The following is a 16401-nucleotide window of genomic DNA, read 5'->3' as shown; positions in this document are numbered from 1 at the left end:
CGCCCACACGCGATGATGCAACGGTAAATGGCAGTGCGACACTGAGAAAGCTCTCTGAGACAATGACTCCTTTTCAATGTTTTTTTTTACATTTTTTCAATGTCTGGAAAAAAAAGCAATTTCCAGACATGTGGCTGTAAAATGTAACATTATTCAAATGAAATCCTGTCCTCTAGGACTGAAGAGGAGAGAAATAAGCGAGTAAAACAGATTTTTTTACAGAAATCAGACAATGTAAAACGTAGCAGTCTCCGTTTTAGTAACAGCGGGTTGACTGATCCTTAAAAGGTGTTTCAACAGAGGCAAATTGGCATGTTGGTGCTAAACCTTCATCTCCCTCTGACTGCCACTCATTAGACGGACCTCTCAGGGACGTGGAGTAGAAGGGTGCAGCAGCAGTTCGGTGTTCTGCATCCTTTTTTATTTAATGTACAACATAAGAGCGAGGCAACAGATCATCTTCTCCTCAGAAACCTTTCCTCACACCACAGAAACCAGGTCTGAGACATTTGCTGCAGCAGGCTGAACATTTGAGTAAACTGGTTCCATAAAGAGGAGCGAGGACCTGCTCTTCCTGTCGGTAAACCACAGGGGACCTTATTAAAAAAAAGTAGAGCCGGGTGTCTGGATTATTGTGTTGCAGAGCCCGAAGTCGTAGCTCGATTTATCCCTCTACCTCTGACGAGGCAAGCCATCTCGGTGTTTTACATCTTGTACATCAGAAAGCAGCGATTAAACGGAGCTAAAAGCCAAAGAGCAGAGAAGCAATGCAAAACTTGATGGAGGGGTGTGCGTGACGGCACAATGTAGCTTATTTTTATTCTTTGTAATTTAATTCCGTGTTTCTATGTTATCTTGGGGTTATTCTGGTGTTTCCTGTATTGTCCTGTCTCCCTTGTGTTTGTCAGTGTCCCACGTTTTGTGATCGCTTGCCCTGCCCTAATGTGTTTCGCCTGTGTCTTGTTACCTCGTCTATGTAAGTCCTGTGTTCCCCTCAAGCAGCAGCCTTCGGGGCTCAGACTTGAAGCCCATGTGGAAGTGTCAGAACTTGTAGTTCACGCTGCAACCACTGGGGGCTGGCTCCAGAACCGAGTAATTTCCCATAGACTCCCATGTTAAAATGGCCGACTTCACAGCAGAAATAAACATGTTGGCCTGGTACAAAAAAACATTCTGGTCTCAAATGATAAGTTCTCTTCTAGTGTCAGTTGTACGGGGGGTGAATTTTTTTATAACTCAATCATTTTAATTATATTCAGACTTAAAATTACACACAATTATGGGCGTTGCTGCTTTGAGTGAAAGGCGGTTGCTGTATCACAGCGTGAGTTTCCTGCTTCCACGATCGCCCGCTCCCCTAAACTCCGCTCGTGCTCCCCCTCTGTCCATATTTGGAGTTTTGGTGGACCAACATGGCGGTGGTCGGAGCGTCCCGGAGCCTCCCACCGAGCCTCAAAACAGCTCTTCAGAAACAAACAGGTGACGTCACAGGAGCTCTGTCCATAGTTTTTACTGTCAATGGGTCCCCTTTGTCTGTGCCGAGTTGTCTTGTTACCTTGTTATTTCTTTGTATATGTTCTCTTGCATTTGTTAAGGCTGTTCCATACTCAATGAGAACAGAGAACTCGCTCTTCGGGTGGGTCGGCACGGAGGTACCATACTCCACGAGAAGTGTGTGTGCATACGACCCGCCCACGCAGCGCACGTTACACACAAAAGGTTGACAATGCAATTGTATTGCAAATTGTGTGTACAGTTGTGGTTACCTGGCCTAATGCTGTAGTAATGTAGTAATGTAACATAGCAGACCTCTGGTCTGTGTGAGTTTGACTCTGTGAACGTGTGGATGACTGTCTGCAATAATACATCCCGTCTCCCGGTGTTTAATGTGCGCGTCCAACCACTGCAAAAGCGTGATCAATACTGGGATTTATTTTTTTTGCCACCTTTTGGACAGACACTCTCCTCTGGGCGCCGTGTTTCTCCTTCCAGGAGCTGTTTGCCAGCTGCTCATCTAAACTGTCCATCGTCGCTGTACTTCCTCCTTCTGTCTGTGTGTTCTGCACCTGAAGAAGCTCTTGGCTTCTCCACATTCATTACGCCCACAATAAATTCCGACCAATCACAGCATGGTTGACGCACAGCCTTGAGAGAAAAAGTTCTGCCCGGGCCATGTGTCCGAGAGCGCTGCACAACGGGCGGTCCGAGAGAAAAATGACGTCATTTTGTGAGCGTAACATCTGCAGGGGGGAGGGAGTTCTCTGTTCTCTGAGTATAGATCCAGCTTGGATGTGATCTGCTTGGATCATTTCTTAGTTGGTTTTTCACGAAAAAACGATTCACGATTTTGTATTTATTGGGTGTTTTAATCGTTTATTCACCCACTTAGACTGCTGTATGCTCTGCCTGCGCTTCAGTCTACCAAGCCTGACCTCTTGACCTCTATGCCATAGACTCTGTGTTGCCTCCAAGATGGTGTACTATTTCCAACATACACTCTATGGACATCATGTTGGAGTTAATTTAACCTTTTTTCGTCTGCAGATCACAGGCGATTATTTTTTTTAATGGACATCTGCATTTTCAAATATTTATGTAGATTTAACCATTTGTGTAACCATTTTTTAGGTTTGCACAACAATATTAGCATAATCATAATACATATATATATCTATATATATATATATATTATTAGCACAATGATGCTAATACAGTTATTGTCTGAATAAGAAGCATTGTTCCAAAGGCCTGCTGGTTAGCAAACAGGCTGTGTAGCCTTAGGTCCTGCATGTATATATAGCACTCAGCCTCAATATTGCTGACCCACATCACACACACCACAGATAAATCATACACTAGAGGCTGTGGCCGAATTTGAATCTGGGTCTTTAGAACAATTGATGCGTCCTCCTGTTGTTCTTTGTATGCCTTTTTATATCTTGTCTCATGTGTGTGTGAAGTTATTAACACTTCATTAGCTAACAAAGAAGATAGGTTTGTATGAAATAACTTCAGTGCCCGTCTGCTTTTTTGTGTTGTTTCTAAAGCCCAGGTCAGGTTAGTATGAGTTATGTAAATTGGTGCGCTCAGAACGGGGTGGCCTATTTACCTGGTTCACTAATACAGCTTCTTTCATCTGGCCCCCTTTCCCTCAGCTTTAAGTTGCTGTCTTCATGGTGGTCACCAGTCTGATGGCAACATTTCTTAACCGTTGTTAAAGCTTTTCTATGCCGTTCATGTGTCTGATTTCCTGCCTGCTCGCTCAGGTTGATGTGGCTTGGTACAGACTGAGCACCATATCAGAGTCGCTTGCATGTCTCAGATGGAGCAGAGTGTAGAGTCACTTCCAAAATGTGTGCAGCACATCTAGTGGAACCAGACATGTGTGCACCTGTATGTACACACATGTCTGTCTGTGTGTGTACATACAGGCGAGCACTCCCACCATCAGAGCGTATGTTGTTTCTCTCCCCGTTGCTAATGACATGCTAGTTGAGTTGATGCTAACGGTAGTGAGCCCCCGTCTGTCCGTCCATCATGCAGACAGCTGTGACAACCCATACTTGCTGCTGAAATCCAGCAGGCGGAAAAATGTTTGATTTATGCATCTGTTAATATGTCCAACTTGGCACCACAAATGTCTGGTCTTAAGCTCAGTAACTGATGGAGAACTCTCAAGAGCTAGGACTGGGATGTAGCAGAGCAACAAGCTTAGCTGTGAATATTGCATCAAAAGAACGGGTCAAGTGCAGGTTAAGTGTATCTCTGTGTGCTTCCTGCTGAGATCACAAGTGTGGGGTCCATGAACAGATCTGCGGTATCAAAGGTGGTCGGATATGCAACTAGTATTTCTCTGTTTCCACGTTGTTGTTCTCTGCTACCAGTTTTGATAACAGAGATTCCGACTGTACCACTAATAAAGTCACAATGTACGTTGAACGCTGGCAAACAAGTCGAAGGGAGCAGATGGGAGCTTCACCAAAAAGCTGCAGGGATACATGATCAGTCTTACTGATGTTTGGCAGCCACTCAGGGACAGATGGAAGATTTTAACCAAATGTAGCAAGTTTATGAACGCAAGATAAATATGGTTTTACTAGAAATTATAAAGTTTTCAACATTTAGCCTAATATAAAACTTCATGTGAAGACATCAATGTGGAAAATCATTCCAGAATGAAAGAATGAACTGATTTGACTTGAAATTCTTATAAAATCTTGTAAATGAAGTTCTGAGTAATTCCCAATTGCATCCATGAGCAGATAGGGAATCAAGGACAAGACGTTTCCATGTAGAGTAAATGTGTATCGCATGTTCATTAACCAATTGTGTGTTTGTGTTACAGCCAGTGCTAAAGTCTGTATGGCGGCGTATTAGGGCCATTGTAAGAAAATAATACTGACACGGAAGACGAGGGCGTGGGGTAATGTTCTGAGATTAAAGTAGCAAATTTGCTAAAAAAGAAACACACAAAGTTTGAGAAAAAACTCATAAATTTGCAAAAAAACAAATTTGCTAGAAAAAAAATCACAAATTGCGAGAAAAAAAACACAAGTTTTGAGAAAAAAACACGTTTTGAGAAAAAAACACAAATGTCAAGAAAAAAACTCACAAATTTGCTAGAAAAGAAACAGATTTTGGGAAAAAGACTCACAAATTTGCTAGAAAAAGACATCTGTTGCATCCGAACCACGTCGCAGTTTCTAGGCGTCATCTTCATTGCATGCATATGGTTTACGTGTATATGTAAACAGGATCAAATGCAGCTGTTTCGGGGCTTTAGTTTTTATTATGGTATCTTCTTCACAGCATTGCTACAAGTACAACCTGATGAGCTTTTCCATGGCGACCATGACAGCAAGCGCCATCTCTCCAGATTTGTGACTGTCAGAGAATATCTGAGGTTGTTCTGTAAATTTGGGAGTTTTGTTCTAGCATATTTGCTACTTTAATCTCAGATTATTAGCCCGGGTCAGTATTTTTTTTCTTACATTGGCCCTAATACGTCGTCGAAGTCTGTCTGCACACTATCTGATGATCTAATGCGGCTTTATAAGACACACTGCTGTGTTATCTGTCCCTCTCAGGTCTCCCTTTGCTGCAGTGGCTGACTACTCAGTAACCCGAAATAATGTCATTCAGCTCTGCCTGGAGCTCACCACCATTGTACAGCAGGTGTGTGCAATCTGTGCTTTATTCTCCCTCACTTCAAGAGTGAGACCGCTGTGTGAGATGTCATATCCCCCAAAGAGCTGTGTGTGTGTGTGGGTGGAATGCAGCAGCCTTAGACTCTGCATCCTTGAGTTAGACTTGATTCTCTGCTATTCGCGTCTGTCTGCAGTCTGTCTTCTGTGTGACTGATGTGTGTATAAATAAAAAGATGTGTGTGTGTGTGTGTGCAGGGGTTCAGCAGTGTGAGGCCCAGACAGCTTCTGTAGCAGCATGTGTGTTTTTTAAAGACAGGATGTTCTGCTCGCGCTACATTAAATTTCTTTCGTCCCTCAGGACTGTACAGTGTTTGAGACGGAGAACAAAATCCTTCACGTGGTGAGTCCTGCTTCCTCTGCCAGCTGCTGTTTGTTTGCTCTGTGTGTGTGTGTGTGTGTGTGTATTTTTTTTGGTCATATTCTCTTCACACAAAAATGACTCCACAAACACGTAGACGGGTGATAAGCGTAGCTTAGCATGCACACTGGAAACGGGGAAAGCAGCATAAATTTCCTTTATCATCAGCAGCCTGATGGTGGACTAGCGAGGAAACAGAGGCCGCCACCTTCGACCAATTAAATTTTGTTGTGGATAAATGCACAGTGTTCCATGGAGATACCCAGGAACACTCTGTGCAAATGTTGTGTGTGTGTGTGACTCGTGACAGCAGTAGTCGGTGTGTTAGCAGAACACAGGCTAAAGTAGTGGGGACAAAGGTAGAGCTTCCACTAGTGGCCATATATAAAAAGTACTGACATGGAAGAGGGGGGCGGTGGGTAGTACTTTGAGTTTAAGGTAACAAATTTGTATTAAAAAAACTACAAATATGCACATACATACACACACATATAGGATATATGTATGTTATATATGTTATTTTTGTGAAAGTGGGCACCACTAAGGGCACCAGAGCTTACATAGGATAGAATACAATAGAATAGAATAGAGTACAATAGAAAATACTTTATTCATCCCAAGCTGGGAAATTTCACTATTGGAGCAGCAAAATACAGGCACTCAAGCAAACTAATAAATATACCTCTAACGGTAAAAAATTAAACAGTATAAACATTATTTATATTATTGTTTATAAAAACTATTTACAGCAAATTAATTAATTAAGATGCAGGATATATATTCTGCTTGCAGGATATATATATATATATACATATATATATGAATATGAATAAACAGAACCTTTAGCCCGGTGACCTTTTTGCATTTGATTTCAGGCCGAGCGTCTGGAAACAGGCAGAAACAATGGACCTTTTTCACGGCAGATGTTTCTCATTTGTCAGGTCTAACTGATAGCATGGCTAATAGCGGGAACCGCTTCATCATTAGTGTTATTAATTAGTCTCACCTGGACTGTGGCTTCTGTTACTGTGAAGAAGAAAGGACACATCTTAAATTTAGCATAATATGCACTTCGTATAATGTTTGGAGAGATTATTTTGCATATATCTGAAAAAAAAGCCAAAATGATCTTTGTGATTGATGTAAAATGACCACACTGCAACAATTGCCTTAAATCATATGTGACTTAGACTCTAAAGGCGGACTGATGCTTCACACTATGTAAGACAAGAGGGCTGAAGCATATGGAAGTCAGTCAGACATGCACTGCAGGGGAAAGTCTGAAACATGGACAGCTCCTTCAAAATTCAGGCCAAAGCATCTGGATTGCCCACTGATAGCTGGCTGCAGTATAAGGTCATCCTAGGTCAATATGCTGTGTGCTTGGGTGGAACACACAGCTTCCACCTCTTGACCTCTATTTGCCAACTCTGGTTCCAAGATGGTGTCTTTTTTCCAACATGGACCATGTTGGCCCATAATAAGCCAAACATTTTGGTCTCACTTTTTGTATAATGGACAGTGGCAAAGCCCTTTTTATACAGTCTATGACCAACCATCCTAAAGGTCACCATCGACCATACGGATGTAACCATGGATACAACAAGAGACCAAAAATATCCATAGTCTCCAAAGGTGACAAGGTGGTGGTCTTTGTTTTCTGCTAGTGGAGGACCTTGAAGTAGGGGTCGGATCATTACAGGGGCTGACTAACACCCCATTCACACTGTGGAAATCAATCCAGCTAGAGCAGGATTCAGGCTAGCGACGTGATACTTCCAGGTTCACTGGGACATTGTCCGGGTTGCGTACAAAAGCTGTATGTAAACAACCGTCGAACTATGATGAACTGAGTTTATTTTCTACAGGGCTACAAAGGAATAAACTGCTTTTTAAACCGAAAAAAACAAAAGAACGAGCGACGCGACGACAAAAAAAAAACAAAAAACGCTGTCCTACCGCCTGAATGGACTCTGTATATTACGAGGCGCCACCTAGCGGTTTGGAGGATTTGAAAATAGAAGGCTATCCGGATACAATCCTACTCTAGCTGGATTGATTTTATCCAGTGTGAACGGGGCCTTTGGTGATCATTTAAAGCCTGTTCATCTACAAACCTCTTGTGATGAAGAACGAGCTTTTTGCCATTATTTTGTGATTGATTTGCATGACTGCTTGTAAGTGTGTAACTGTAGGAAGGAGCTTCGCACAAACTCATCAATCACTCCCCTTTGTGTCCTGTTTTCTTCTCTTCAGTGTAAGACTCTGTCAGAGGTGTGTGAGCACATCGTGTGCGTGTCCTCGGACCCGCTGGTTTCTCAGTCAGCCCACCTGGAGCTGGTTCACCTCACTAACATCAAACCCTCAGAAGGCCTGGTAACAGCTCCGTCTTTGTTATCTTGCAAAAACAAGAAGTAAACACACCTCGGCTGAGTTAAGCTTTTTTTTCTTCTTCTGCCCAATCAGGGAATGTACATCAAGTCGACCTACGATGGGCTCCATGTGATCACAGGAACCACTGAAGGGGTGAGAGACGTTTTTACAAACTCAGCTGCAGCCTGCATCCATCGCTGCTGCATATCAGATCGCATATGGATGATGCAGCTTAGTGAAATACAGTTGTTGGGGGGGAGGGGGGGGGTCAATAAGGATCGGATCAATTCATAGTCGCCTGTGTGCTCTCTGTAGTCTCCGGCTGATCGCTGTAAGAAGATACATGCAGGAGATGAAGTCATCCAAGTCAACCACCAGACAGTGGTGAGTTCAGTGTGTGATTGTTGTAAATATATATTTCTCTAGTTATTTGCTGACTCAGCTCTTTCTAAGGATAAAAGTCTTATTAAAGGGCAATTCCAATAATAATAAATAATTATAAACAAATAATAATAATAACTATTGTAAGTACAATATTATTGTACTTATAATTATTTATATCATTATTATATATATTATTATTTATATTATGTGTTTATAATTATTTAAATTTATATTATGTATTTATAATTGTTTAAATTGTATTTATCTATAATTATTTATATTATTTATCAATAATATTTATATTTTTTATTAATTTATAATTATTTATATTATTTATTTATAATTATTTTTGCATTAAGAAATTACACATTTTAACGCCACTAATGTTTTGTTATTATTTTTGACAGTGGGTTAAACTATAACAATGTGTGTGTTGTTTTGAAATGGAGGGCAGGTTACATCACATGATGAACAGCTCTATAGATAGACTCAGCACCTCCACTCCCACTCGCCTTTAGCACAGAGAGGCTCAACAAGCCCAGAGATCCCATCACGACATGGACACGTTTCAAACTTCAGGCCGCATAGAAACGCTGTTTATTAGCATTAAAAAAATCAGGCCGTCCTCCCCCCCCCCCCTCCTCCATCCACAGGTGGGCTGGCAGCTACGTAACCTCGTGGGCTCTCTGAGGGCGGATAAAGGCGTGGTGTCCCTGACCCTAAAGAAGCGTCCTCAGAGCACACTAAGCTCCGCCCCCGCGCTGCTGAAGAACATGCGATGGAAGCCTCTGGCTCTGCAGGTGGGGGACCTGCGCTACCTTTTTTTATTTTTTATAGACTTTATTAAAGCGCTGCACTGGCCCACATAGCTCCCCACAGCATTCCTTCTCCCCTACGGCCACAACGCCAAAGCCTGTAATTAGGTCAGGGAGCTGATGAAACACACTGGACCACCTGATCTGTCTGCCTAATCTCTGCAGCCAACCAGAAGCCCGGGCAGCAGCTCGGCCACGCCGTCAGGCACACCCACCAAGAACTCCGCCCTCCAGGACCTCTACATCCCGCCTCCGCCCGCTGAGCCGTACGCACCCAGGTATTCTGTTGTTCTTCAAGCTGTACATTAAAACGGGCAGTGACAGCAGTGATCATCTATCTGCTTTTACTGTCGCCATAGAGACGAGACAGGTGCCCTCTCTGGAGACGAGGCATCCCGTAACCATGGCAGTGTCTGCGTCGCTAAGCGATCTGAGTCACCTAACTCCTTCCTGGATCAGGAGTCTCGCCGGCGAGAAGAGGAGGAGCCCGTGTACTGCACCACACCTACATATGGTTTGCAGTGTGTGTGTGTGTGTGCGTGTGCAAGAGTTTGACCCGAAAACTTACATCGCAAAAAATGTAAACAAGATGACTAAATAATTGCGGCGTGGCTCACATTACAAGCTTTGTAATTGTGTGTGTGTGTGCAGGCAGGCTGAGACCCATCTCCATGCCCGTGGAGTGTAACTGGGTGGGCGACTACGAGGACCCAGCCAAGCTAAACAGAGAGAGCCGGCGAGGTGAGTGTCGCATATTGCACCTCCTGAAGAGCTTGTTACATATTTGTGTGTGTGTGTGCAGATCAATGCCTTCTCCATCTCTTTCTTTTTTTTAATTCTCCCTGTGATTAGCATCACAATAAAAGGGGGGGGCTGAGAAGAAAGGAGCGGATGAGAGGAGGAGGCAGAAACAGGCCATTCTACCTCCTGACCTCCACCTGAATCACTCACTCACTCAGCCACCAGTTGCCATGGTGACGCTGACAGCAGCTCTTCTCAGTGTGTCTCACTTTTTTTCCCCCTCTGGCTGCTGCCTAGCAACCAGGGAGAGACGAGAGGACAGGAGAGAGAGAGAGAGTGGGGTAGGGAAACCTGAGATTCAAAGTTGAGGATGGCGGAGAGGACTCTCAGCTGGACATAAAGCAGCGTGGTGTCACAGTCCACCTATATGAAACTACATGGGGTTATAAAAAGTTTGTGTCATCCAAAAAAAATAATTAAAGCTGCAAGCTGCAGCAGCGATGACGGGCCCTCGCACTCCTTGCGGTCCGCGGGACTCGCAGCCACCGCCTCCCTTATCGTCCCATGTCCTGTCTCCCCTGGTACCAGCAAGAGCTGTGGTGTGCAGGGCAGAAGAGTACACCAAAATACACAAACACGCATGACTGTAAAGTTTCATCCACATAGGATGAAGTAAGAGGGAGATACAGCCACAAAAACATCTATTTCCTGTGCGATGGTGAAGGGTCAAAAGGTTTTGGTCCCTCATGCCTTAAGAGGAACTAGACCAATGTGAACATGTTTATTTCTGCTGTGAAGTCGGCCATTTTAACATAGGAGTCTATGGGAAATGACCTGCTTCTGGAGCCAGCCCCCAGTGGTTGCAGCGTGAACTACAAGTTGTGATACATTGCTTCAAATTTTGAGTATGTGTGTTCTCCTGTATCTGTATCAACACTAAAAACTCACTCAGCCATTTAATGGTTAAAGTTAGCAGCTTTTGGATAAATGTCTTAGCACTCGCTGCCCTGATGATGATGATGCTGATGATTCTGATGACCTCACATATTTTAATATGCCATCCCTGTTCACTGACATCATGTTCTTGTTCCACAGAGGCCTCTTTGATGCGTTATGTCGGACTGTCCACCGGCGGCGGTGGCGGTGATGAGCGGACTGGCTCCGACGACTACTCCTCCCACACTGCTCGCCCCGGCAAGCGGTCCAATGACACGGCCAAACGCGCCAAGAGGCGGAGCCACCACAGCCAGAGTCCCTCCCACTACATTCTACAGACCAATCAGAGAGATTCACCGCCCAGGGACTCCGCCTCCATTTATCACGTAAGCTTATAGCTACTATGTTTTCTGTCTGTTAATATGAAACAATTCACATAATTGTGAAAAGTGTTATGGTCAAATTCAGTTCTCGGAGCAGTTAGCTAGCTAGCATCTTCTTCCTCTTCACCAAATAAAAAAAGTAATCAGTTGAAGCTTTGTAATTGTGTGCGCATATGTGCTAGCATGAAGTTGCTAGCTTGAATGATGCTTGCTTTGCAGGCTGTGGCTGTTCGGCAACCGAAGAGCCGTGAAAGTAGCATTAGACACTGTTAATGTTATGTGCATGTTAAGCATGTTAGCACACTGATGTTAGCCTAAAGAAAAATAATAATAAATAATTAAAGCTGTAAGCAGCGATGACAGGCCCAGCAGCCGCCGCCTCTCCTATCGTCCCACGACCTCTCTCCCAGCTGTACCGGCACGAGCTGTGGTCTGCAGGGCAGAAGAGTACAGCAAAACACACATGTAGACATAATGAAGACAGGTCCTCCAGCCAGCAGGTGGCGCAGTGACTGTAGCATATCAGCATATCAATCTGTGCAGAGTCAGATGTTCAGCATGACTGTAAAGTTTCATCCACATAGGATGAAGTATGAGGGAGATACAGCCAAAATACATCTATTTTCTGTGCATTGGTGAAGGGTCAACTTCGTGGTGGCGCCACAGCCAGACCGTGTGACGAAGTGCTGGGTTTTTGAGAATTTTTGGTCCCTAATGCGTTAAGAGTAACCAGACCAATTTTCAGCTGTGATGGGCAAATTGCCAAGGAGGAGTTCGCAGAAGTGCAGGGAAAAAAAAATGCAAAATGGCGGACTTCCTTTGCGTTTTAGAGGTCTCCAAAAAAAATTTTCACGGCTACAGGTGCTACATATGTGTACCAACATATGTGTGTGTAGGTGAAACTGCAACCCACATGTCAATGTAGGGGGCGCTGGCGAGCCATGTGGCCACGCCCGCATGTGCATATATTTATATCAATCTGTTCAGAATGACAGGCTCAGCGTGCCTGATTTTTTTCATCCACATTGGATGAAGTATGTGGGAGGTACAGCCACAAATACATCCATTTCCTGTGTGTTGGCGAAGGGTCAACTTCGTGGCGGCGCCACAGCCAGACCGTATGACGAAGTGCTACATTTTTGATAACTGTTGGTCCCAGACCCCTTAAGGGCAAGTGCACCAATTTTCAGCCCAATGGATCAAGTCCCCTAGGAAAAGGGCGCAAAAGTGTGGAGAGTGCAAATTGGTACATGGCGTGGTTTTTTCAAATGGCGGACTTTCTGTACATTGTGGAATTTTCGTCCAGGGGGCGCCACAGAGCGGTGCGGCCACGCCCGCCAATGGCGACAGTGTCAAGCCGCAATTTTCGTCGGGGGACAATTTTATGCCAAATTTGGTGACACTGTTGTTACTAATGTTACGTGAGCATGTTAGCACACTGATGTTAGCATTTAGCCTGAAGAAAATAGTAAACACTGTTAATATTATGTGAGCATGTTAGCACACTGACGTTAGCATAAGTACATGAGAAATGAAGCCCCAGCTGCTAAAGGGAACTCTCTGTCCAACACCTTCATCACTCCTCATGTGTGAGTATTGGAGCATTAAATATGAAGTACCCCCCTCCGGCGGGTGTATTTGAGACATGACCTCTCTTGACAGGTCAGATGGGGCAACAGACCAGCTCTGATGTCACAGTGTTACACATGTCAGAGCCTGGAGCTCGGCCACTCACAGCCCCACTATACACTCAGCAGGACAGACGACAACGGGCCCGCCCACTCCCACTGACACACCATCTGCCATCACAGCGTAAACACACACACTGAGCGCACACACACACATGCAAATGCTTTTAATTTCTAAAGGGATACTGTCAAGATATACAATATATATAAGGTCACCACCGAGCAAACTGGCTCTCTGGAGCAGGGCGGACAGATGTCATGGAAGTGACAGCGGGGTAATGACGTGTCAGCATTTGCTGGGATCACACTTCACTGTGGCGCTTTTTCATCTCTCTCTTAGATTAGGTTTAAAACATAGAGGGAAATTTGAGTGAACCGTGAGGCACTAGCGCATCCATTTACTGTATATGATGCTAATAAAATGCTAATAACTTATTAAAAAGTATACTTTTGAGTGTTGCTAAGTAATCTGCTGTGTCAGAGCTTCTTGGGTTGTGTGCCTGATATGAGTGCTGTTCCCTCACACTGTGACCATCACCTGAACGTCTGTTCTATGTATAGAGGTGTGAAAGTTCCAAACGCCCTTTGTGAGGTTGACTTCCATCCCTGTGTGTGTGTGTGAGGAAGAGATCATGAGAGAAGAGTGATTTTTCTTGCCTGTATGTCTTCAGGCCTCCTCTGCTCATCTCGACGCTCCCGCTCTCCCTCAGATCTGTCATCTTTTATATCCCAGGATTCATTGCAAGCAAACAAAAGGCCACAGATTCATACTGACAGCCTGCTCTCCTCTCCTCTCTTCTCCTCTCAGACATACCAACAGTCCTCATCTCTGCAGTCAAAGAACAGGAAGAAGAATAAAGGTAAGCAGAAAAAAAGGATGCTGCCAGCTGTGGTCACTCAGTGGATCCTCAGAGAGAGAAAAGCAGCTGCTTAGACACTGCGCTTTCTAAACTCTCAGCCGATAGTCAGCATAATGTTGTTATGCTGTTATGCTGCTACGCTAGTTAGCGTGTGGCTAATTAGTATGATTAGTATGTTAGCAAGGCAACAATGATGTTAAAAGTACTAGCATAGTATAGTTAGTAGTATAGTTAGTAGAAGTAGTATAGTTAGCATAGTTAGTTCTTTGCTAGTTAGCATGCTGCTAGTTAGCAACATGCTAACTAGCAAGATGAAAAACGAAGTGCCGGAAAATATGGTATGCAGATGAAAATATAAGATTAGCTAGCCAGCATTCACAGGAAATACGGTGACATTTAACCCATTGTAGTTGACTGATGGTGCTGTCACTGTTTCAACAATAAAACAGATATTTGATGAATTACTTCAAAATATGAATAATGGCCTTTTAGTTTCTGATTTAGTTCATGTGCATGTGAATCACCTTTTTCCCACCATGTAATGCATCATAATTCATACTCTCATAGTCTGTGCAGGAAGTTCCATATTTCCATGTTTGCATTTGAACACATCGTCCTCACAGATTTTAAATGAGTCTGCTGCGGGCTGGACTGAAAGCAGGGAGCTTTATCCACCACTCTTACTTTACTTTACTTTGTTTAGAGCAGTTTAACCCCGAGTTAGTCGCTACACTTTATTTCAAGTCTATTTTATATGCGTTTTTTATGATGTATGTGTTCATCAAGGGAAAAAAAAAAAACATTTTTCATGATGTACGTGTTCATCAAAAAACCCTTTTTTGTAACCCTTGGAGTTCAGAGTTAGTGATTTTTACATTCGTTCCACTGACGCCACCTTTAACTGTTGTTCCAGGAAGAGGTCTGGCCTCCCTGAGTCGGAGGCGCGTCTCCTGTAAGGCGCTGGGACGGGGAGACTGCGAGGGCTGGCTGTGGAGGAAGAGGGATGCGAAGGGTTACTTCTCTCAGAAGTGGAAGAAGTACTGGTTCGTCCTGAAGGAGAACTGCCTGTACTGGTACATCAACGAGGAGGTATGTATGTCGAGCCCAGCTCTGCAGGCTAAACAGATGACACTGTCAGCAATTATGCATGATGGACGCCACTTTTCATGATGCATTGTGGGATACATTGAGGGCCCTATATGGGGTCTGTAATTTCTCACTAGTTAGCATGTTGCTATTTAGTATGTTAGCATAGCAACAATGATGATAAGAGTACTAATTAGCAGCATGCTACTTAGCTTGTTGCTAATTAGTATGTTAGCAAGGCAACATTGATGTTAAGAGTACTAATTAGCAGCATGCTAGTTAGCAACATACGTTGAAGTCATTGTATTTAATCTTTCCACATTCAAGTGCAAAAAAAAATCTTTGCAAGATGGGATTGTCATGAAATTTGATATGCATATTTATGCCACCCATCAGGATGACCTCTTAGTCATTCACTCAAAGTTTTGCTCTTTACACCTGAACATGCTAACTAGCATGCTAGCATGATAACTAGCATGCTGCTAATCAGTACTCTTAACAACATTGTTGCCTTGCTAACATGCAAATTAGCAACATACTAACTAGCATTATAAGTAGCATGTTGCTAATTAGGACTCTTAACATCATTGTTGCGTTGATTGTGCATCTTAAAACACCTGGACTCATTCATCTGTACTGGTTCCATGCTAATTAGTGCTAACTAGCATGTTGCTAATTTCTGTCTCTTTAGGATGAGAAGGCAGAAGGTTTCGTCAGTCTTCCAGAGTTTAAGATCGACCGAGCCAGTGAATGTCGCAAGAAGTAGTAAGTGCTCCATAAAAAAAAAACAGGCCTGCTGCGTATTTAGCTGTATTTATTTTCACGTGCAGTTCAGATGCTTTCAGATTTGCACCAAAATAAAAAAATAAATCCCTTTCTCTCTATAGCGCTTTCAAAGCCTGTCACCCCAAGGTCAAGAGCTTCTACTTTGCAGCAGATGGAGTGGACGACATGAACAGGTAGGAGCAGTGCTTCATGCAGCAGGGTGGGGGGTGTGGGGGGGTCACCCATCTGGGTGGCGAAATAAATCAAATAACTAAATAACTCGATTGTAAAGTATGCATGATGTATTTCCCTTCCTCCCCTTCATGCCAGGTGGCTGAGTCGTCTCAACATGGCCGCTGTAGGTTACGCAGAGCGAGAGCGGCTGCGCCAGGAGCAGGGTGAGGGTTAACACTGTTTGTTGGCATTCACAGTGAACAAGAATAAAAAAAAGGTCGAAGCATCACCCGTCTGCAGGATGATGAGTGGTAAACCCCAGAATTATGTTAGCATTTACCATTTAGCATTTAGCGTTTAGCATATAGCAATTACTGTCTAGCACTTATTGAGATACTAACTTTCCTTGCTCATTTACTGTCTGTGGATGAATCCATAGATATTAATCAATGAACACATGCACAGATGGATCTATCTATCTATCTATGTATGTATATAGATGTGTGATCTGACAGTACGCGTGTGGGATTTCTCTCCAGATTACTGGAGCGAGAGTGAACACGAGGATGACGCCACCTCCAGCCCCAAACAGGACAGTCCCCCACCTCCATACGATACCTACCCACGGCCT

At 43.7% G+C, this 16401-nt stretch overlaps 1 protein-coding gene across 1 annotated transcript in view; it reads left to right on the top strand.

The window, feature by feature from the left end:
• Positions 1-16401, top strand: part of cnksr2a (connector enhancer of kinase suppressor of Ras 2a) — a 36135-nt gene that overhangs the window by 14267 nt on the left and 5467 nt on the right. Inside the window, exons 4-19 of the mRNA XM_028432832.1 lie at positions 5088-5175; positions 5506-5547; positions 7822-7941; positions 8032-8091; positions 8254-8322; positions 8976-9122; positions 9303-9415; positions 9497-9651; positions 9789-9878; positions 10974-11200; positions 13694-13745; positions 14659-14834; positions 15523-15596; positions 15719-15790; positions 15927-15994; positions 16310-16401. The exon at positions 16310-16401 is cut by the window's right edge and continues 6 nt beyond it. Of these exons, the coding sequence (XP_028288633.1) occupies positions 5088-5175; positions 5506-5547; positions 7822-7941; positions 8032-8091; positions 8254-8322; positions 8976-9122; positions 9303-9415; positions 9497-9651; positions 9789-9878; positions 10974-11200; positions 13694-13745; positions 14659-14834; positions 15523-15596; positions 15719-15790; positions 15927-15994; positions 16310-16401 (1645 nt within the window). The remainder of the gene's footprint in view (positions 1-5087; positions 5176-5505; positions 5548-7821; positions 7942-8031; positions 8092-8253; positions 8323-8975; positions 9123-9302; positions 9416-9496; positions 9652-9788; positions 9879-10973; positions 11201-13693; positions 13746-14658; positions 14835-15522; positions 15597-15718; positions 15791-15926; positions 15995-16309) is intronic.

The sequence above is a fragment of the Parambassis ranga genome, chromosome 20, assembly GCF_900634625.1.
Source record: "Parambassis ranga chromosome 20, fParRan2.1, whole genome shotgun sequence".
NCBI classification, from domain to species: domain Eukaryota; kingdom Metazoa; phylum Chordata; class Actinopteri; family Ambassidae; genus Parambassis; species Parambassis ranga.
Note: the sequence above shows the minus strand (reverse complement) of the source record. Positions and strands in the feature narration are given on the sequence as shown.